Raw genomic sequence first — 24,000 nt, forward strand, 5'->3', positions numbered from 1 at the left:
TAGTGACATCTACTAGCAAAGCTAATTATGGGTTGCAAGGTGCAACATTGCTTGTACAGCAATCCACATCACAAAACCCCATATCATCTGTGGTGGGATAAGCAGGTCTCAGTGCACAATAACTTACAAGCCCTGAAAAAAACAACAAGTACATCCCGCAGCATGACTGTGCCGAAGGGACAGCAGGATTTCTTCTTCCCATATAAAACTGGGGGCTTAGCTCGTCTGGAGGGTGGGCATTGAGATGAGCTGAATTGTGCTTTGCAGTTTTTGCCACCAATATATCTATACATGTTCACTTCAGGGGGAATAGCTGTTCTGGTGTTTTAATGGACCAGGTCAAGCTGTTGCTGAAGAAATTATCAGCCATACAGCATCAAAAGAATGCCCTGGGTGGCCTCTCAAATTCAGAGCTATCACCAAGATGACCTCAATCAAATTACCTGGTTTCTTGTGTCTATCATCTAGTCAATTATTGCAGTCATATGGGTTTTTTTTCACTGCTTACTTAGGTTTATCACACTTAACGTGCTTATTCACCAATGACATCCAGGTCTGGAATCGAGACGAGAAACCTTTGTGTGCGTGTTTGGATCAGGACTTCATTACACTACATAATGAACACACCCATTGTCTCTCGTGTACCATCTGTACAAGGCGCTGACTCGAATCAGGTCATTAGGCCGAAAGCATAGTGACTGTACCCTGGGGACAAGCCCTAAATGGCATGGGCTTATATTCCAGTTAGGGTTGATGTACTAATGTGTAATTACTTATGAAATTCGTATAAGAGTAAGTCATCCCTAGGTACAGTGAATATGCTACCAATGGGCCATCTTTTGTCAGATATTTCAAAGTATTAAAAATGTTAGGTGCAAAATTAGTATTCAACTATATACTATATATATATATATATATATATATATATATATATAGTATATATATATGTTTTATTTCTGAAATGGAAGAAATCTAGAAGACAGGGAATGTGTCATTTCATAAACATGAATTCAGAAAGCCGTAATTTTTAAGCATAAATTAATGAGCAATGTGATCCTTTGCAGGTAACTTGTTTCTCCTTTTTTATATATTATCATAAATTTCCACTTTAAGGTTGTATGTAGATACGGACTTCCCTACAATATCTTTACTTATATGAGGAAGGTATCCATAATATATATATACGTGTGTATATATACATTCATATATACACATGCATACACTGTATATATACGCTAACGCTTTAATTTGTCTATATCTATGCACCAGTGGGCGCGCGCGTGCGCAATAATATTTGGTATATTTTTGGAGGAAAAAAAAACACATAACAGTATATCCTGCCGAGCAGTCGCGCGAAAGGTATGCCTTGTGCAATTTTTCTGTCATTTTTCTGTTTGCTTTGATTTTTCATATGGTGGGAACCGAAATCATTTTCTTGAATTTTCTTTCGTAAAATACACACGCATATTATACGGATGTATAAATGCGTACATAAATAAATACACACAGGGATTTGTACAGCGAAGTCAGTGAAGTGTGACTTCTGTTTCTGGACCCCTAGCCACAAAGTACTGTCATCATTCAGTACGTGTTGACATTTATTTTCGAACTTCTAACTCAGTTGTTGTATTTTTAAATTTTTTCCAGCATTGTTTTTTTTTTCTTTTTTCTCAGAAAGCAATCTAAATAAAAGAAAATATGCAAGTGTCCATAAATACTAAAGCTATGCAAGATGTATTTATCTATTTTATTTCTGTATAACTAAAATATTAATCTCCTGTTAATAGGTTTAATCAAATTTCAGGAACTGTTTTACTAGATACTAAGTTTACAATGGAGGGAATTATCATGGAAAAAGGTGTTTTTAATCCAGACATCAGCCTTACAAATTTCACCTCTGAACTCCGAAATTTGAGACCGAGTTGATGTAACTCACAATGACGAAAGTCTGGAGGGTTTTGCGGGTCAGAATGCTTCTAGAGTTTGTGAGAGAAATCCTACCACTTCTTTTGTCTGTCTTTGACCTCGGAGATGTGACCCATCTTAGAAGTTACTTATTAACATTTCAACTTCAGTATTCAAATCTGACTATTGAAAGTATACTGATGTGAACTGACATATGACAATTAGAAGAAGAATGACTTTGAGAGAGCCATTTACAGAAGAAATGCAAAAAATCCGTTCTCATTTCTTATAATGATAGCGAACTCTTCCCAAACCTGAATTAAAGTAAGACCAGTTTGATGACGAATCTGACGAGCGAACCGATAAATAATCATCGGTCAGGCTGATGCAAAGTGCGTTTCTTTACTGCCACCTGACGGCGGCCATTGACCATCACTTTCTCGGAAGCTCTCTCATTGGTAGGCGACTTTAGTGTTGGGAGATTGATATCATTGGAGCACCCAAATGCAAAAGAACCGTAGGATACTTTAGGGGAAAGAGTATTTTGAAACATCCCAAATGCAAAAGAACCGTAGGATACCCTAGGGGAAGTTATATTGTTGAAATATCCCAAATGCCAAAAAAACCGTAGGATGCCTTAGGGGAAATAGTAGTATTGAAACTTCCCAAATGCCAAAGAACCATAGGATATCTTAGGGGAAATGATATTATTGAAACATGCCAAATGCCAAAGAAAAGAAGGATAGGATACCTTTCCCATAATGTGAGAAGGATTATATAATCTCCATCCTGTTTGTTTTCAACCTTATGTATTTCTTCATCGTCTTTGTCCCTTTCAATAGCGGATCAACCATTGGAGTGACACCGGCGTGAGTAGTGATGTCTTCTTCCCTTATTTAAGTATATATAATTTATATATATATTTATATATACTGCGTGCATTTCCATTTATCATTTACTATTATTACTACTATATATATTGTTATTAATACGTGCATTCTCTTTCTGTCTAAATATACTGATGTACTGCGTGCATTCTAATTCCAATCGGATGATTAGCTAATCTTGCATTCCCATTAACCGAGCTGGTTCTTTCCTTCGTTTCTTTCATTTCTTTTCTTTGGTTTCGAACATTTTATGAATCATTCTGTACAGACATAATTAAATATTCCAGTCATGCATTTCCATACTCGCCCTCTTACGTCTGAGGATATCTACGACGCATCATTTAGTTCTTCTCTTTTCTGTTCGAAGTCACACGATGCGGGACACTTTGGTCTAGCTGAACACTGGGTTCACCACTGAGCTGTAACTTAAAAACAATGATTGATAAACTGAGCTGCTGTTTATGAACAGGTATTAACAAACTGAGCTGCAATTTAGAAACAAATAGTAAAACCAACGCCACGGAATCTTATGCAAGCCTTTTATTTTTCTTCTCTCCTTTTTTTGTCTGAACCAAAATCTGATAACATGAGCGATGTCTCCTTGCCAGATTTTTCTTCATATTCCTATTTTTATATTTATTTATTTATTTATTTTAAAGAATTGAATCTGTAGCATTACTAGACGAACAGCAATGCTCATCATTATTGATTCTCGAGTCTTCATTGTCATTCTTTTCTTAGCCGTCTTTCAGGCAAGCTGTAAAAGTAAGTCTCAGCGATCACAAAAAAAAAAAATACTTTTGGATGATTCCTTTGGTAATTGGGTAATGTAATTTTGTTTTCTGGAATTGACAAGTTTATGCTGTTCATAGGGAGGACGATCGTTCCTTGGTCAGGGTTGCCGTTTTTGGGAATTTCGTCTACTACTGTGGTGACATCTGGTAACCCTCCGTGGCTTTTCCGACCGCAGGCCACGGCGCTGAGGAATAAAATTCTTCACTTTGCCTTTTTATGTTTTTTTATTTTATGAAAATAAGGTTATAAAACATATCCTGCTTAATTATACAAATGAATTTTATTGAAATCCTTTATTTTTCTTCGTCAAAAATACTTTATGGTGAGCTAGTGACATTTTCCGTATTCTAACTAACCATTAAATCATAAATAGCTTTTAAAAATCATAAGAACTGCTTATGGTAACACTGCTAAAAGCAAATGTTGTGAAGAAAAAACGGCATCGTTGGCCTTGGTGCGTTTCGGACCCTCATGATTATCGTTGCGCTCTGTGGTGAATCCGAGATTCAGCTCGGCTTCATGTTCCTCCCGTTCTCAGTTCTTTAGTCTTTATTTCTAGCACAAATTATAAGCTGACTTGACTTTTGTAAGTGCCCTAAATCTCATGTTTATAAATTAGTTTTATCTATTTTTTTTTTCATAATATGCTTGAACTGGATAACTGTTAATTGTTATCATTTGTTTTGAAGGAGCCAAGCATCAGTCTTAAATGTAGCGTCCGTCAATGAATTTCAACGCCAAACACTGGCAACACGATTGAATTTTAATTTTCAATGAGCAATTAGTTACTGTATTTGCAAATCATATACATTGCAGAAGGATTGTAATAGCCGTTAAAATGAGTTCGAGTATAATTTGTGTTACTTTTCATATAAACATAGAAAGACAACCACTACTTGTAAGCTCGTCGTCATATTCAATATTTGCAGATGTTTGGCAGCTCTTTTAAAGTTGTTCCGAGCTTGTTTTATTTTTGAAGACTTAATTCGTGACGAGCTGCTCTTTCGAGGAACAGTGAACCTCGTGAGGTCTTTTATCGCCTAAGTTTCTTTTCGCTTCCATTCCATCATGGCCAGTCTGTCCCTCATTCACATAAATACATCGCAGCATCCTCTATAATAAATCACTAAAATGCCAAAGGGAGGAATCAGAATTCGTTTGAATAGCCCCAGAGAGAGATTCCATTCAGGAGTTGTCACAGGCATTCTTAACGGCCTGATTCATGATTCATTCATTCGCTGAAGAAGAGAAAACGGTTATTGAAACCTATTCTCTTGCCTTCCTTCCTTCGTTGTGTGTTAGTGTGTGCATTGGGACTGGTATCCGTGCAGTTACTTCCTCTCTTGTGCATCTTATTTAGCTCAGCTAAGATCTGCCTCTTGGCGGTAGTCAAGCAAACATAGCAATAGCCGTAACACTCATCTCCATCTCATAAAAGCAAAAACATGCAAATACTGTTCACTCTTGCATTCCATTCCCCTCGGAGCCTTCTTGCCGCTTCCATGCAATGTCGAACCTGTGATCTAAATTGCTTTGAACTTCCTAGAGCAGACACTTCCCTCTTCTTCTTCTTCTTCTTCTCTTCTTCTTCTTCTTCTTCTTCTTCTACCTGTGACAACATCTGAGACCTCGCAGTACTTACTAGTCTATGTACAACTACTGTCCCTGTGTTATAGTACACTTACTTTTTTATTTATTTTTTGTTACATTGTACTTGTATCCATTCCGTGTTATTTGTAAACACTTGGAATTAGTTTCGTAGATGATGTGATGCCCTTTGACCTCTCCATCCTGTCCCAAAGCCGTTGTGTGTCTGTTCCCTCCCCACTGAATAGAATCGTCGCAACGACAACCGATTCGTAAAGAGAATTGTCCAACTTCTGCTGCGCATTCCTTCCGAAGGGAAACTTTGGTTGGTTGGTGCCAGTAAATTCCTCAGATGCCCTTCTTTAAAGAATGTCTCAGTCTGCATAGAACTTGTTCTTTACCAACATCTCTAACACGGATTCTCCACAGTCTTTAGCGCAATGATCTTTCACTCCACCGCAAAATATGACACAGGACACCATTGAATTCTTCTACTAAGTGGTATCACTGAGTTTCCATTCGTTTTTTTATATACCATATCTTATTTTGTTCTTTTTCGTAGATATAATTTGGATTTTGTGTTGCTTCTTTTCCTAATATAGTTTGGTAATAAGGATTTCTGTGTCTACAAAACGAAAAGAATTCGTTAGGAAGTAACTAAGTGTCAAGTGTTCTCCCTTGATGCTGATGACCAACATGTGTAAGTAGCAGCGTTTTGACCCACCATATAAATACCCTCAACAGTTGAATAACAATAACTTTCTACTTAATCGCTAAATCGCATAATGCATGAAACGGGTTTATGATGAAGCCTTAGGAGTGCATGTCTAGCTCTTGATGAGATGCCATCAGTAGCTTTTGTCAAGTCTGCTCATTTGTCCAGTATCTAGAAGAGTCGGAGCCTCAGAGTCTGAGACCAACAACAACAAAACCGTTCTCAGAAATGTCAAACGTTTTCACGCATTCTTCGATGGTCGTCTTACATCGTGTAATAACACAGCTCTGCCACAACCGCTCAACTGACGTCAATGGAAAGAGCTGGAAGTCTGCGTTGTAAACATGTGAAAATTCCGGTGCCGTTGTCCCAGTAGCTTTCAGTTCCATTAATATGACTTTGTTTGTTCGCGGAAGATATTAAATTTCAGAAATGCTGACTTCAAAACTTCGTCCGTTGCCCGTTTCATTCATTCGCTGATGTATTCGTAGCTTTAGATCAATTGGGGCAGAAAGAAGAAAATAGCCTATATGATTGATGATTGAGTTCAAGATGAGCTGCCTGCTTTCCACGCGCTATAACGAACTAGAGTCCTTAACATTTCGAAGTGCCATTGTTCCAACAAGCATCGTAAATTACAACCGCAACGAAACTTAGTAGACCACCAGAGATTGCGAAGAGCCCGCGAGAGGAACCCTTCGTTGCCGTGGCAGAGATTCCTCTGATGTGTAATAGATTCCGATCAGAATGTAGAATTGCAGTGAGGCATGCACCGATTAGAGAATGAGTGATTGCATGAAGGGGTATTCTAGAGAGTTCAGTATGCAATGAGCAGACGGAAAAGGCCAGTTACTTGAGACTCGTGTACTTGGCTTCGTGACTTTTGCATTGACTCCTACTTCCTTTTGGAATCCGGAGGATGATCCTCACGTATTCAAAGGCATCCTTTTTATTATTTGTTCATTCATTCATTCATTCATTGTGATCTATGATGATGTAATCTTCCTTGGTTCTGCAAACACTTATAAATAAATGTCATGTCATTCCTCTGCAACGAGAGTATTTCATTCAGTTTCTTTCATAAATTTGTTTGCAAAAGTTCCATTGCTAACCAAGCGATTTTTGGCTTGCAGAAATTGGTCTCTCAATAGATCGGTTGAATCTTCAAGACCTGAATTCACTTATTTTGAACTTCTTGAGTCATTGAGGAAATAATTTAGTAGTTTCTTCACTCCCGACCTTGAATGAGTTCTTCCATCAGTACCTAATGTCATGTCAGTCATTTTGTCAAATCAGAGGGAGTGAGAACTACTTTAGTAGATTCATTCAAGAGAGAGAAACCTCAGTGTGTTGCAGGAAAGCTAGAACCTCATTTTAATCATCATTCAGAGCCCAGAGCTCTGACACTCTCCCCACCACCTCCAATTCCTCTTCTTCACCGCTCTCTCTCTCTCTCTCTCTCTCGTTATGATTCACAACAGATGTAGCCACGAGTACCTCGACATGTATACCGAGATCAAAGACCCCAAGAACGTGGACCTCCTGAACACGCCCTTCGGAGGCCGATATTGCGGTCCCATCGGTCCTCGCCTGAGGATCTCCCTCTACAGCACCATCATTATCAGTTTCTACACAGACTTGGTCAACACGACCAGCGACCTCTTCCTGGCCTCCTACGAATTCATCAATGGTTGTAAGTATTGTGGCAGAACTGTCTTTGGAACTGCGTCTATCTTGCCAAGAAATTCATTTGACATACATTGTGTATGATTCATTTCAGAAGCTACCTTGGTGTTCTATAGCATTCTTGATCAAAAGCCTTGATAAACCGGGCAAAGTGTAGCTACGGTAAGATTTTTGAAGAAGAAAATGTGATATGGCAAAATGACAGTTTGGGGAAGAACAGTGTAGGTTTAGATAAGGAGTTTTTTGGGAAAGCTTGAAAGCACAGAGAGAGAATGTAATGTTGACGGCTTCCAGGAAGTGTGATATGAAAGGTAAGTTGCTTAAACCAATCAAAAGTTTTTTGAAGGAAGCAAGGTGTGTGTCAACGTATGTAGATTGATGAGCGACTGGGTTGATGTAAAAGTGGGTCTTGAGACTTGGTGTGTCATGGCTTTTCAATGTTGTTATAGTTGGAGTGCCATGAGAAGTCAGAAAAAGGGCAGCAGATGAAAGTGCCACACAGAATAAGAAAATGAGTCATGACTGGAGTGTAGGGTGGCTGACTGGGATAGTGATGAAAACTACAAGAACTGGTGAAAGATGAGAAAGTTAAGAGTAAATATAAATGTTAAGATAAATGATGGAAGGATGGACGCGCTTGAATCGAATAAGTAACTGGCAGTCAATGTAATGGCGAAAGAAGAGTTGAGGAATAGAACAGGTGAAGCTGGGTGTTTGACAAAGCTTAGGACGACTCTTGGCTCGCCTATGGATGCCAAGGTGTGAATCTATGAAGAGACTGTTAAGCCAACTCCTTTATAGAAGTGGAGTATAGATACTGAGCATGAATGAAAGAAAAAAGATGGAAGCTGTTGAAGTCAATTGTTTGCTTAGACTATAAGTGACAATAAATACGGTAACACAGAGAAGTGGCCAAAAGATTAACATAAGCAGCATTGTGGCTCAGAGTGTTTAACGATGTTTTGTTCATATGAAAAGAACGGATGACAACGGGTTGGTGATATTGGGTACAATTCGGAATTGTTAGGAGGGAGAAAGAGATCAAGACTAAAGTAGTGGATTGGAGGAGTCGCCAGGGTATTGGGAAAGTAAAGCAGGTCCTGACTGCGCAGGAAGCATGTGAAAGTGAAATCCCTACGAATGTGGCAGTGAAAGCTGATCGTTTTTCTGTGGAGTTGACGTGCTAGGAAAACAAAATAATCATTTAATGTCTTTTTTTTTTATATAGCAAAAACTCGCAGTCCTATATTGGCCAGCCAATGATTTTGTTTTGTATCCAAAAATGGCGTTGTAGCTGTCAATTTTTGTTGGAATTCGCTGAATAATGTTAGAACCATCACTAAAAGTCTCAGTAACCTCATCCTCTACCTCATATTTTTGAATTGGCTTCTCACTGAAAGCGGTAGAATCCGAAAGGAGAGAGAGTAAGAGAATAATAACTGTGGCTCTCACCGTCGACGTCTTCCTCCGCAGCAAAATACATCGTGGGGGATCCGGTGCCGGACACCCTCTGCGAATTCGTCATCCACTCGGACTTCAAAAAGAACGGGCAGTTCATGACCCCGACCTACCCGGGCATCTACCCGAAGAACATCAGCTGCTACTACAAGTTCATCGGGAGAAAAGGCCAGAGAATTCGCCTCGAGTTTAGGGACTTCGATCTCTTCTACGGTGGATCACAGTAAGCGCTTATCATTCCTTTGCTTTTCGCTTCCATTGATATTGTCAGAGATGTCAAAAGTCCAAAGTTATTGACGCATCCTGTAGCAGAAAGTTCAAAGCTTCAATGAATAAAGCTACTTCACAGATTTAATATTCCAGTAGTTTTGTAGTGATATCCTGACCTTTGATCTCATCCCAATAATTCAAATATCGAAAGATGATCATCATCTGGGGTTTTTTTAATATAAGAAGGAAAATAAATCTTAAAATGTTAAGGCTAGATGGAGTGGGTGTCTCTTTCCCTCTCATCCCCTTAAAGGAATATGTATTGATTCACTATTACTCCTTCCTACCAAGTGAATGCCTGAAATACCAACTGAAGCCTCAACATTCACTTTTCAAGGTTTATATGAGTGTTGATAAATTAAGAAACAAACACTGCCAACTACAAATGCTCATATGAATAGTCCAGGGGTTAAGATGTGTGCCTGTGTGTTTATCATATATAATTCCCCTTCGGTGATATCCCCGAAGTAGCGGAATGAGATACTATCGACGTTTGTAGTTTAATGTTTAGATATAACATGTCACGCAAGAGTGATAAAAATTCAATATATATAGCTATATATATGTATATAAATATAGCTTGATTTACTATTAATTTAAATTATGTTTTCCTTAATGAACGATTTACAGGTTTGAACATGGAAAAAGCGGAAGCAGCAAAACGTTGTCCTTATTTAGGACAACAAGGCGTGATGCGACTTCCAGCTTCATGCATAAGTTGTCAACAATATTTTCCTAATATAATGTGAAGGGGTCTTCGTAATTAGTACTCATACTTAGTACTACTCATCCTACCAACAAAGATCAAATAAAATGGACACATTAAATACAGTCATATATTCTCAGTTATAAGTGGAAACACAAAATAATCGAACAGAAACATAGCCTAAATTCAGTACGCCAAATAGATTAAAACGTGCTAAAATCTGCGGTACAATAAAGCCTTGTTTCACTAACGAAAACTAAAATTATTTTCCTGTACTGTTTAACATGCACATTATTTATTTCTTACATTTTCTTTCTACTAACTAAATCATAAATATCCTATCCTAAAATTCCTGTATCTTTAACTCAATACGAAACACCCTTTTCAGACCTTTTTAGGCTTTTCCATTGGGCTTTCCTACTCCCACAACAAGAACAACGACAATAACAGCAACTACAACAAAGTAGTTTGTAGGCTTCCTCCCAAGTAAGCAAAAGCCTCTTTCGTAGTCCAATGAAACCAAAATCTACCTGATGCGTTTGCTCTCTAGACCCACGTCCTCAACCAGGAGAGAATTTCAGAGTTTCAGAGTTGGGGGTGGGGTGAAATTGTGACCACAGATTGGCAGGCTCAAACTGGCTCCAGGCGCAAACAAAACGCATTGTGCATTGGTCCGCACTACTGAGAGGTCACACTGGCCTTTCTCTCTAGCTTGAGTGGTTATGTTAGTATTTTGTTGCATATTATTTGGATTACACCTTTTGAGGCAGACAATTTTGGAAAGGGGCTGGGGGGCGGGGAATGACATTCTGGGTGAAAGAGTGCAGGGGCCAAAAAAGGTCGAGAACCTCTGCTCTAGATCTTGCAGGAGACAGGTTTTTCGTGGTTCCGAAATGCAAGTGGAGTACATTTCCAAAATCCGTCAGTCTTGCAGTGATTTTATTTCTTGTCATTTTTTTATGGGTCAGAGGCTAGGCAAATGAAAGGGTGAAATGCCTAACCTTATAAAATGACGCCGAATCTTTCTTAAAACCTTTGCATTTGTCTTTTTTTTTTATCTCAGTATTGTAATCGTCTGTTTTTACAGTTATTGTTACTATTTGCAGAATGAGTAACTTGTGGAAAAGTGCATATCATGACAGTGAATGATGGTGTTGTCCTCTTTGCAGCTGTCCGTTCGACCAAGCGAAGATGTTCGACGGACCTGACCACATATCATCTCCTCTCATCGGGACGTACTGCGGACAGCAGCGGAACCTGGTCATCTTCAGCACGGGCAGCACTCTGCTCCTCACCTTCACCACCATAGATAGAACAGCAGACTCACAAAATAGAGGCTTTATGGGGATTTTCAATTTTTCTGAAAGTTACGTTAAACTAGGTAAGCCAAATGAATGTTGACTGAGACAGTTCATGAGCACAGACGTTATTTCTTGATATTTTTTTTCATATATTTTCCCCAGAGAACATTGTTCCCCAGTGATCGTTACAAAGCCCTGCAATGAGACGCGGAATACTCTCCTCTTCGCTTTTTTGCTGGAAAGTGATTCGTGGCAGCATTACTGGAGTTAACACTGAAGAGATGAATGAAAATAAGAATGAAATGAATTCTGAATCATTTGCAACTGCCAGAACAATACAATTCCATTCATTCTAAAAACTCCGAACTTGATGTGGAGTTGAAAATCATCATAAGCGTCATACTGAAAGATCCAGGAAAGGTGTCTTAGTAGATTAGGACAAATCGAACAATATCAGTCATGACGGATTTGCTCATCAGATTACAGAGCGAACAAACGGAGTTTGAAAGGAAGTTACAAAGAAAACAAACAAGAGGAAACATTTAAATGACGAAATGAAGCTTATGTGAAATGTCTTTTCAGCGAGAAAGCATCTGCCCCCAATCTGACCTCCCGACGTTCTGACGGTTCTGTGCTTCGGCGCCCGCAACTGGAGAGAAACACAGAAGAAGAAGAAGATGATGTTGCGTGGCCCCTAAACTCACAAACGAAGAGGCAAGACTTTGGGAATGAACTGCTTATCTAATTTGGCCCGGCGGCTGCCCTACTTCTGGAGGATTTAGTTGCAAAAGATGATCAGAATTGTGAACATTTTTTGTAGAGCATACACAATGAACTCATCAAATGGTTGCGCCAGAGATTAAAAACTAAATTTTGAAGTTGAAAAAGAAAAAAGTACTAGAGCTTCATAAGATTCCATCCAAAAATTGAGACACCAGTCGACTGAAGAGGACCAAACCGGGAACAGTTTTCAAGCCATGACAGCCGAAGCATAAAAGACAGGAAGGATAAGCACGTCTCCTCAGATCTTGATCGAAAGGCTTTCTCAGTAAACCAATATTTTTCGCCATTCAAGGAGAGACAGACAGGATGGGATTCTCGAAAAAAATGCAGTTGATAGCCGTTAATAATGTCACAAGGGATTTTAATTGGGTTACATGTAGATCGTAGATCAAGAGCTATTTTTGTAGGTGATGTGTGGCTGGGTGTGGTTCAGTGTCCCAAACCTATAGACATTCATGATATCCACCAGGCAATAATTTAAGTCAAATCTTTGAGGAGACCCAGCAAGTGTATGTCTAAAAGTATGATATCCAATTGATTCAATGAGAGTATTATCATCTGCACAAGCAGCAAGCTTCATTTTTGTGGTTAAACCTATATGCAAGTAAAACATTGTCTGCAGCCACGACCATAACCGTAAGCGACCTACATCAATTACACTATGTAATATATTAGTTAAAATTTAGTCATATTAATAAGTGAGAAAGAAATTGATAAATGCTCCCACAATTCCCATCTGGCTGTTCGAGGAGAACTAGAACCTCATAAGTAACACGGCGAAAGTACCACCAAAGTCGAGAGCGACCTTTCGAATTCGGTGACCAGAACCCGGGAAGTTCTCTGTATTGTCAGAGATGATAAAAAAAGAACATCGGAGACACCGCGAACTTCATAGAAACCAAACTGTAGACTTTTGTAAATAGGTGATTACTTTTCAGATGCGCATTCAGACATACGTATATGAAGACCATTTGAGGTTCCTGAAAGGAATGGTATCTAGAGAAAAAAAAATTACTTGTTGCTAAAATTATTATAAATAAAAGTGGAAGATTGACCTCTTGGAGATGTGCCAGCGTATAATTGCAAACAATATACTTTTCTCGAAAAATAACAAATATCGGTCTAAGGGGACATTGTTTAGATGTTAACACTCAAAGGCGTATTGTTGGTATTTTAGAAATCTTTTCGGCAACAAATGCAATAGAAAATCATGTTATTTGAGAATGTACCCTGAGCATACCTGAATTTGTTTTTCCTTTTTACTTATTTCTTGAATTTCTGTCACTTTCACTAAGGAAAAATAACTGTTTAAAGGAGACACCATAAGCTCTTGCTCGGATATCCTAGATGGAATAAGTTGCCGCGCGCGAGAATTTGAAAACGGCCGAATAAAGGCTCCTGGATTTTGGGCAAAAGTCACTGAATGTAACATTTTTTCATGAGGCGTTAGAAGTGTTAGTCTATCTATTCATAGTGATTAGCCACGCAACTCCTCCATTGTGCTGTGTTCAAAGAAGAAAACTGGTAAAGAATTTTCAGTCTGTCGGAGGGCAGTGTGTAAGTTAGTCAGCGGTGCATCATGTGCAAATAGTTATGCTTTCCATAGTGTTCTTATCATTTTTTTTATTATCATGATTCATGAAAAGATATGTTAGATGAGAATTGAGCCTCAGATGGTGTGGTTCTACACGGAAATCGTTCAAGTGATGATGACTGTCTCACAATTCAAAGGACAGACCTGGGCGTCTCATTGGTGTGGTTGGTATGGTCTTTGCCTGTCACCTCGGTGGCCGCGAGTTCGATTCTCGGTCATTCCACTGAGGGGTGAGAGATGTGTATTTCTGGTGATAGAAGTTCATTCTCGACGTGGTTCGGAAGTCACGTCAAGCCGTTGGTCCCGTTGCTGAATAACCACTGGTTCCATGCAACGTCAAAACACCTTTTTAACAAACAAACAAAGGACAGACCTACCTGTTTCTTCCGCGTCCCATGGCCCAACGGAACTGTCGTCGAACGTCTCGGAAAAAAAATCCCTTTCGGGAGAGCAGCTGAGCCATGGCGGCGCAGTGGCACGTTTATAATCTTACAAAAAATTTAGAAACGCTGCTTTGCATTACGTGTGTTGGTCATACTCCCCATGTTAGGCTCTGTGCACGAGAAACAGGCAGGAAGCGAACAGCTTAATATTACATCTTATAGTACAAAAGTAGTCACCAGATGACAGCCTGAAAACATTCCGCAAATCTCGTGTTTTTCAGTTATTATTATTATTATTATTATTATTTTTTTTTTTTTTTTTTTTTTTTTTTTTTTTTTTTTTTTGCTCTATCACAGTCCTCCAATTCGACTGGGTGGTATTTATAGTGTGGGGTTCCGGGTTGCATCCTGCCTCCTTAGGAGTCCATCACTTTTCTTACTATGTGTGCCGTTTCTAGGATCACACTCTTCTGCATGAGTCCTGGAGCTACTTCAGCCTCTAGTTTTTCTAGATTCCTTTTCAGGGATCTTGGGATCGTGCCTAGTGCTCCTATGATTATGGGTACGATTTCCACTGGCATAGCCCATATCCTTCTTATTTCTATTTTCAGATCTTGATACTTATCCATTTTTTCCCTCTCTTTCTCTTCAACTCTGGTGTCCCATGGTATTGCGACATCAATGAGTGATACTTTCTTCTTGACTTTGTCAATCAACGTCACGTCTGGTCTGTTTGCACGTATCACCCTATCTGTTCTGATACCATAGTCCCAGAGGATCTTTGCCTGATCGTTTTCTATCACTCCTTCAGGTTGGTGCTCGTACCACTTATTACTGCAAGGTAGCTGATGTTTCTTGCACAGGCTCCAGTGGAGGGCTTTTGCCACTGAATCATGCCTCTTTTTGTACTGGTTCTGTGCAAGTGCCGGGCATTCACTTGCTATGTGGTTTATGGTTTCATTTTTCGTATTGCACTTCCTACATATGGGAGAGATGTTATTTCCGTCTATCGTACTTTGAACATATCTGGTTCTTAGGGCCGCTGTTATCATTCCTTCAGTTTCCTTCTTTAGCTCTCCCCTCTGTAGCCATTGCCAGGTGTCATCGCTGGCTAGTTCTTTAGTCTGTCTCATGTATTGTCCGTGCATTGGTTTGTTGTGCCAGTCCTCTGTTCTTTCTGTCTTTCTCCTGTCTCTGTATATTTCTGGGTCTTCGTCTACTTTTATTAGTCCTTCTTCCCATGCACTCTTTAGCCACTCGTCTTCACTGGTTTTCAGATATTGCCCCAGTGCTCTGTTTTCGATGTTGACGCAGTCCTCTATACTTAGTAGTCCTCTCCCTCCTTCCTTTCGTGTTATGTATAGTCTGTCCGTATTTGCTCTTGGGTGTAGTGCTTTGTGTATTGTCATATGTTTCCTGGTTTTCTGATCTATGCTACGGAGTTCTGCCTTCGTCCATTCCACTATTCCTGCGCTGTATCTGATTACTGGCACTGCCCATGTGTTTATGGCTTTTATCATATTTCCGGCGTTGAGTTTTGACTTGAGTATCGCCTTGAGTCTCTGCATATATTCTTTCCTGATCGTGTCCTTCATCTCTTGGTGTTTTATATCTCCTCCTTCCATTATTCCCAGGTATTTGTATCCTGTCTCATCTATGTGTTTGATGTTGCTCCCATCTGGTAGCTTTATCCCTTCAGTTCTCGTTACTTTGCCTTTTTGTATGTTGACTAAGGCGCATTTTCTATTCCAAACTCCATCCTGATGTCCCCAGATACAATCCTTACAGTCTGGATTAGGGTATCTATTTCCTTGATGCTCTTACCATACAGCTTGATGTCGTCCATGAACATCAGATGGTTGATTTTGTTGCCTCTTTTTTTGAGTTGGTACCCGGCATCCATCTTCTGTAGTACTTTTGTCATGGGAATCATGGCTACTACGAAGAGTAGTGGGGACAGTGAGTCGCCCTGGAAGATCCCTCTCCTGATATTAACCTCTGCTAGTCTTATTCCAGAGCTTGTAAGTATTGTATTCCAGTTGCGCATTGTATTATTATTATTATTATTATTATTATTATTATTATTATTATTATTATTATTATTATTATTCAAAAGATGCAAAAATTCGAATGAACCAGCAATAAAGCTCATTAGCTGGGCAAAAAAATTCACATACGTTAAACATAAAAGCCAATGAATATACAAAAATATAAATGTACAATAATCAAGTAACATGGCGATTGCATCATAATTATTTCTGATATGCTTTCGCTCTTTTTTTTCTCTTTCATTTTGTCTTTTCTTCATGTTCGGCTTAGAAATGCACCTTCGTATCTTCACCGTTTCATGTACATCTCGATGGAAGTCATGATTGTGTCCCTTACTCATTTATCTACATTTAGGAAGGGATTCTAAGGGTCGATCCGGGAAAAGATTTATAACCAAATAATTCCCTCACCAATGTGTTCTGATAGGTAGGTCCCTAGTGTTACCAACCAAAATTTAAAATCCCTAACGTCCGGATCCCCTAGCAAAATTTTTAGGGGACAAGAAACTCTAATGATATTTAATGATGTATACTTTGTGGCATGAGTATAGAACCTAAGATTCGACAGAGGTTGATGTTAAAATCCTGAAAATGAATTTTTTCAGAATTTTGTCTCTCAACTTGTAATAGGCATTTTCTAAAAATAGCTTCGCCGCACCATTAACATATAAGATTGTCTCTATAAATTGTCTGCATAATGGTGTATAATAATGTATATTTTACGCAATTTGTGAAGGTGGTACTACTGCACGGTTTGAACATGCTCCCAATGAAGTTCCATAACAATTTCTATGAATAAGATGACAGTTATTTTGACCATAGCGAATTCTCAGAAATCGTGAAAGTAGCCACTTATGGAACTTCTTTGGGAACATTTTCAAAACCGCGCAGTGCCACCTTCACAGACTTAGTAAAATATACATCATTATACACCATTATACAGACAGTTTATAGAGACAATGTTATATATTCATAGTCTGCTTTTAGAAAATGACTATTAAAAAGGTTGAAAGACAAAATTCGAAATGAAATTAATTTTCTGGGTTTTGACATGAACATTTGTCGAATCATAGGTGTCACAGTAATGCCACAAAGTATACATCATTATATATAATTAGAAGGGGGATTTCATCTACTTTAATTTCGTGTATAATAATGGTTTTGATACAATGCATTGTATAACGCGAAAATGTAAAAAAAACTTTGATTTCGGGGGTTTTGACCCCTCTAAAAAGTTTGCTAGTGGCCCTAGACATTAGAGGGCTTTTTTTTTGGGGGGGGGGTAATACTAGGGACCTATCAGAACACATTGTGTGAAGGAATGATGTGGTTACAAATTTTTTCCTGGGTCGGCCAGTTCTGATGCTAAAATTCCCTTACTTTTAATATTTGTTTTGCATACGTTTGAGTATATCATTGTCACTAATACTATAACAAGTGAAGTCTTGAGGGTTGCTTCATGATAATTATAATTCCTTTTGTCAGCTCATGACTTACCTGCCTCTTTTTCTTTCGACTGATAGGCCATCTCCAATACTAGTTTTATATCATATATCTTTTGGATCGTAACATTCCATTGCCGGGGAGGAAAGTCTTTGTAATATATGTTTAGGATTTATTTTATTCTCGACGTTTTTATTAAGCGCTGTCGTATCATAATGGTTCAATATTCTAAGATCAAGAATAACAACGAATCCAAGCAGATAATGCTATTTCTGAAGTCGCCTCGCTTTCTATGTTACCTCGGCAGTTCACTGGTTTGGAACTTACTGCTCTATTAAAATGAGATGGTTCTGGGAAACACGTGAAAAGTAAAACTCTCTCTTTCAGTCTTCACACACACACGCACACTCATCGTTTGAAGCGGCTATCCTGCTTCACAGATTTGTTATTCAGTAGAAAACAACGCTAACAGCTCACACAAGTTTTCAGACACTATGTCTGCACAGTTCAGCGACTTGAGATATATTGCATTGAAATAGAAATCTAAACCAGCAATGCAGAATAGGAGTTAAAGATGTTTGTAAACGACTTTAAACTGATCGGTTGGGTGTTTACAACGTCAGCATAATTGCCTCGTTCCGTATGGACCAGACAGACAGACATGCAGGCAGACTGCAAGACTTAATGGTCTCGTGTTTCTCTTAAAAGGTGTTAGCGATAAGATAACCAGTCATTGAGTATAGGGGGAATGTCTTCGTCGCACCTTCCATGAACACTTGTTGGCCAGAGATTTGCTTCATCTCTCTGCCCTCTTGAATATTTTACTGACCTTAAAGATTAACCTTAAGTTTCACAGTAGGGTCTCAATTTATACCAAGTCAATAATTAGAAAGCCTGAATCTTTCCTTATCTAGCTTTTATAACTGTGATAAAAATAGGAGCTCATCAGCATATTTTTCAAGTGTGATATATATATATATATATATATATATAGATATAATATATATATAAATATATATAATATATATATAATTCTTTGCACGTGTATGTAAAATGATCAAGTCTTCATTTGACCTATGTTTGCACTAATTTCAATATCATTGACCAACTCTCTTAACTCATTAATGAAACAAGTGTCCATAATGACCTAACTAAGCCTTGGTTCTCCTCGACAGATTTTATAGGCAAAGACGATTCTGAGCACATACGAGGGACGGAGTGTGATCAGCGCATCTTGAGCAAAAAGGAGTCCAACGGGACCGTGTATAGTCCCAACTATCCCTTCCCGTACCTCCCCAACGTTGTTTGTCGTTATTTCATATACGGGCTTCAAGACGCCCAAAACCTAGAACGAGTCAAGTTGCAGTTTTTTGATCGATTCGATATACCTGCCGAGCTCAAAGATGGCAAAAAGTAAGTCCTTGCTCTCATTGCTTTTCTACACCATTTTTTTTTCTTTTCTTCAGATCTAGCTCTAAGCTCTGAGTTTCCATGTCATGCGAATATTTATTTTATTTCCTTTTCAAATTCTGCTAGGCAGGTCATGGCCATCCGCATGTTGCATAGCGGCATTAAACCCCCACCTCCTGCCTTAAGTCATTATTAAACTTAGTAATAAGCCTGCCATAAGCTTCCAATTTTGACTGACATAAGATAACTAGTTCCTAGTCATTGCTAACTGGTATTACAATGATGAATATCATTATTCTTATGATGGCAATAAATATTTTTAAATAACGAGTGTCCAACATAACCTGACCTACTATAATCTCTGTCATATTCCCTTCTCCCGTTGCTGACAGTTCTTGGTCGAAACTTTCCAGTTGCTCAGATGGATACCTGAGGATATACCTGAAGGGCCAAGAGACAGAAAACGCCTACGATCAGCCCGACGATGAATTTTGCGGCAAAACGTTACCAAAGACCGTTGTATCCTCTGGACCCAGATTAGTCATGGTCTTCAGTTCAGGAAAATATCAAGGAGGAAGATTCAAAGCTGTCTACAAGTTCGAAACAGGTAAACATCCAGACGAGAGATTCAGAAGTTACGAAAGAAAAAGATTTTGTAGCCGTGCGAAAATGTGTGCAAAATTCCAATAGATATTCTTCACTGAAATGTAGTACTAACATTCGAGCACCGGAATCAGACCTATCGCTAACCCTCTTCATACCACCCCGACCCTTCTTCTTTCCTTTTCCTTCTTCATGCTTTCTTTTGGCCTGGGCTGGAGAACGGCATTAGGGCATCGGACTATTGCAACTCCAGTGTGTCTTGTTTATTAGCTCGAAGATTGTACACATGCCGTCAGAAATGGCAGTCGTGTCAGAGTCATCTATCTTCCTCTTGCGTGCTTCGAGTTGAAGCCACTGACGAGAGAAGTTGGCTCCGTTCGGGATTACTCGTTTATTATCCCCTTTGGTCGCTTTCCACGTGACTCTCCAACTTCTCTAACTTGATTTGCTCCATTTTTCGAAACTAGAAATGTGATTCAGAGATCGCCATTGCAATGATAATGCTGCCTGGAATCGGAATCCTCGTGGATTTTTCTTGCAAAGGGTCGACCCAACATAGGATTGTGATTTAACACCACTCATATCTGTCTGAGGTATGTAGAAATTTGAACTGTGGATGATCCAAATAGGAATAACACTACTACTACTCCTTGTAGGACCAGTGGTGCAGAACAATTTATGACCATCATTGTTGATATTAAAAGTGATCTCTTCTAGTTTGTCATTGTTATTGCTGTTCGTTTGTTGCTTTTGGTGAGGAAGTGGTTGTGATGGCGGTGTGGCTTTATCGCTGCTTTTGCCGGGCTTTCTCTGTGATTAAGGTGTTACGAAACTTCTCAAAGCGCCCAGTGCCAATACTAATATCTCTAACCATTTTAACAAAGCTTTTGATAAGGGCCTCAAGAATGCTACTTGTTCATTTATAGGTGTTCAAGTTAGCATTGCTTCTCGCCACATTTGCTATGAAGTGTTTTCATTTCTATTACTTTGACAAAAGACGAAAGTCATCACTTAAACGCAGTGTATTCTTATAAATCCAATTGTTCTATAAAAGACTGAATTTCCTCAATTCTGTGGAAAAGTCAGCAAACCACCAGATAAGATTCAAGAGAGTAAAACATTGCTGGAAATCTTTATGTGAACCTGATTTAGTTTATAAAGCTGATTTTTTCACAGAATACATGTATGATGTCTGGTACAGTTTATGAGAATGCTGCTACTTTCTTTTCAAAAATACTACTAGACATCAAGTCCTGTCAACTTTAATGAAAGCTTCTACTGTATACTCGTAATTGATACCAGGTTTGGTACCCTTTAATGAAAGGCAGTTTCATTCTCTCTCTCTCTCTCTCTCTCTCTCTCTCTCTCTCTCTCTCTCTCTCTCTCTCTCTCTCTCTCTCTCTCCTAAGTACACGATACCAGGCCCAGTACACTTTAGAAAAGAGTTTCTATATTTTTGTTATTAAAAGCTATTCAGAATTCAACTTTCCGGGCATAATACTACTAAAGTCACGATGTTTATTTTTTGCGTTATAGAACGGAACGTAAGATACCAGAGCCATTACTCTTAATGAAAGTTTTATTTTTCCCGTCATCAAGTTTCCCTGCCTAGTGCTCTTCAAATAAAGGTGTTTTTTCCTTGCAGAGTACATGATACCCGGCACTGCTTCCCCGGATGGGAAGTGTATCTTCACCTACTACAGCTCCAGTCGCAAGACCGGGGCCTTCAACTCCCCGAGGCACCCCTCCAACTACCCGTCCAATACAATCTGCCAGTACACATTCCAGAGCAACCCCGAAGAGCAAGTGCGACTCATTTTCGATCAGTTCACGGTCCACAGTGAAAAAGACAACGTCACTTACGGGTAAGTCGTCTCTGACAATAGGTTTCGTACAGCACCGACAACTGTAAACACTTTTAAAAATCGCCTTTATTTAAACCACTAAAAACAGAGTTAGGAAGAGGGACTAATTTATCTTAAATAATCTGGATAGTTTCCTCCACAGGTACGTAAGTAGAAAGGGACTCTATATCAAAACTGACCATAATTAAGTCAGAATCTTGGCAAAGGACCTTTTCTTTAAACTGAAAAGGGTTTCTTAAGCTATACTCGATTGATGCCAGATCATGGTACTAAAAATTCAGTCGTTTTTTAAATTTTGTCTGTTATATGAAGCTAAAATAGGTCAGAAAGGTGAACCATGTTTGTGTACTGTCGGACGACCGTAATATGCCATATAAGGAGCCCTTACTGTCTAACGATGGCATTTTTAGAAATAACTGTGAAATCAGGTTTACCTGTCTTCCTGAACAGCGTTTCTTACACCTTACCGTAGCGTAGTTAGGGCTTCGCACTTCCGTTCCAAATTTTGTTTTGGGTTTCTGTAGTATATCTCAGGAGTGAAGGTTCGAAAAGTGGACTCGTATCACACCGTTTTGGTCAGTTATCAAGAGAAGTGGCAATGAAATTGATGATTACTTTATCGGTGGTGATAATTATAGTCAAGTTACTATGCTAGCACGAACGTGACAAGACATAGCAAATAAGCACAGCCAACCCTAAACGAGAAGTCAACTTTTCTCCCGTAGTTTGACTGAGCACTAGAAAGGCAGAGACTTCCCCGTATACTTGTCTTCTACAGTACTTGGAAAACTCGTATTTAAAACACCAAACTTATAAAATATAACAATTTATAAGATAGAACACCAAGAGACGTCCCTTCCTGAAATGAGAAGAAATGAAAACGATTTCCTTGGGACTAATGTACTCAAGTCAAGAAAATGAGAGTGGGCACACTTCCATAAAGAAGTGAGCAAAAATAGTATAGAATTTATGAAAAACATTTGCTACCATTTGCAAAATATAAAAAAAAGAAACGCCATAAAATGGAACAATAGAACGAGTGAGAGAGCCGTTTCAAGGATAATTCCTTCTTACTACTACTGATGGGAATTTTCGATTTTCTTTCAAACGTTTCTCCTCCACCCACGCTCCAGATAGAACAGGTCAGCCAGACAGCGTCCCAATTTTAAGCCTCTTCTGCGCACCTACGTCATCTGAAGGAGCGTGGTGGTGAGAACCATTAAGAACGTATGTCTAACACACCGTCAAGAATCTTTTTGGAAGCGAATGTTCTTGATAATGTGATCTTTCAAGTGTCAAAAGAATGTAAATATAATAACATTTGCATTTTGAAAAGATTTTATTAAGTTACAACTTTTATCTTTTTTCTTAGTGCCTCCCTGCATGGTTGCCCTTGACGTTTCCTATATTTTATCAAATTATTAAGATATCTCATTCGAAAATATACGGATATCTTTACATAAAAAGCTATAACATCGCCAGGAACTTCAATATTAAGCTTTTTCAATTCAAAGTAAAGCTTTTTAAAACAATGTTTACCCTCTATGAGTGCTTTCCCGTGTACAGCATTAAAGATCTCCTGCATTATTACTAACTATGAAAAAAAAATGACTAGAAGGTACATACAACTCCCCCTACTTACGCAGTCTATCCAAGTATCACTCCTTGGTACTTCATTATTCTTATTTCCTAACTCAGGGTATTTCACACAAAATATTTTGACAATATATCCCCCAATGTATTTAAGAGCCTCCTTCTCAATTACTCCGTCGATATCTTTTTTTTTATTTCTGTGTTTGCTCTCACAAGGTTTTCTTCCTCATCAAAAACATCTTTTCCTAAGTCAAAATCTAAATTTCTAAACATCTGTGTTGTTATACATATTTCTAATGCTAACTCCCTTTCTTTTGTTACATACTCACCTTCATTGGGAGATTCAAAGGATTTTTCAACTGAGGTGATATTACACTTTTCACTTATTACCTTCATTTCCTTCCCTAACAACAATTTTTTTATGCCTGAACCTTTAAAATTCACTGCATTAGGATAATCAAGGTGACCATCCATGGCCTTATACACCCAAAGAAATGTTCAAGGCAATATTGATTTAATCTTTGTGTCAGCAGGTAGCCAATACTATGAGAGGCTTTAACATTAAATAAAGCAATGGTGGATTTACATGAAAAAATTATTCCTTTCTCCAGAAGGAATATATATTTTTTGCATTAGGACTTTTAACTCATTAACTCGATGACCTTGAGCAATTTAATTTGGCTGTTAGTTTTTTCTACATCAATACCAAAAGCACTGCTTTTTACCAAACTCTCCATACATGCATGAAGAATTCGTGATGTCTAGCCAATCATTCGTTATTAAAAGAATAAAATCGGACGTTTCACTCCAGTTTTGACACTTCAACAGTCTCCTTTCGCCTAAATATTTTACTGAATTGGCACATGATGTAGGCACCAGTTGCACCGCTAATGTAACGCGCTGTCTTTGTTGACCCGTTACATTAAAATGCATTTCATTGATCTTATATGCATGCCCATAGTCTGGTT

At 38.6% G+C, this 24,000-nt stretch overlaps 1 protein-coding gene across 17 annotated transcripts in view; it reads left to right on the forward strand.

The window, feature by feature from the left end:
• The window catches only part of LOC135213655 (cubilin-like), a 244,559-nt gene that overhangs the window by 196,123 nt on the left and 24,436 nt on the right, over positions 1-24,000 (forward strand). For 13 of the 17 annotated variants that reach the window (XM_064247703.1, XM_064247701.1, XM_064247699.1 and 10 more), the window contains 7 exons: positions 2,748-2,774; positions 7,371-7,582; positions 9,049-9,256; positions 11,179-11,390; positions 18,737-18,974; positions 19,364-19,578; positions 21,220-21,439. In XM_064247703.1, coding sequence (XP_064103773.1) covers positions 2,748-2,774; positions 7,371-7,582; positions 9,049-9,256; positions 11,179-11,390; positions 18,737-18,974; positions 19,364-19,578; positions 21,220-21,439 — 1,332 coding nt within the window. The remainder of the gene's footprint in view (positions 1-2,747; positions 2,775-7,370; positions 7,583-9,048; positions 9,257-11,178; positions 11,391-18,736; positions 18,975-19,363; positions 19,579-21,219; positions 21,440-24,000) is intronic. The other 4 variants (XM_064247708.1, XM_064247714.1, XM_064247710.1 and 1 more) reach the window with 3 other exon arrangements.

Source organism: Macrobrachium nipponense, chromosome 43 (assembly GCF_015104395.2).
Source record: "Macrobrachium nipponense isolate FS-2020 chromosome 43, ASM1510439v2, whole genome shotgun sequence".
Taxonomy (NCBI): Eukaryota; Metazoa; Arthropoda; class Malacostraca; order Decapoda; family Palaemonidae; genus Macrobrachium; species Macrobrachium nipponense.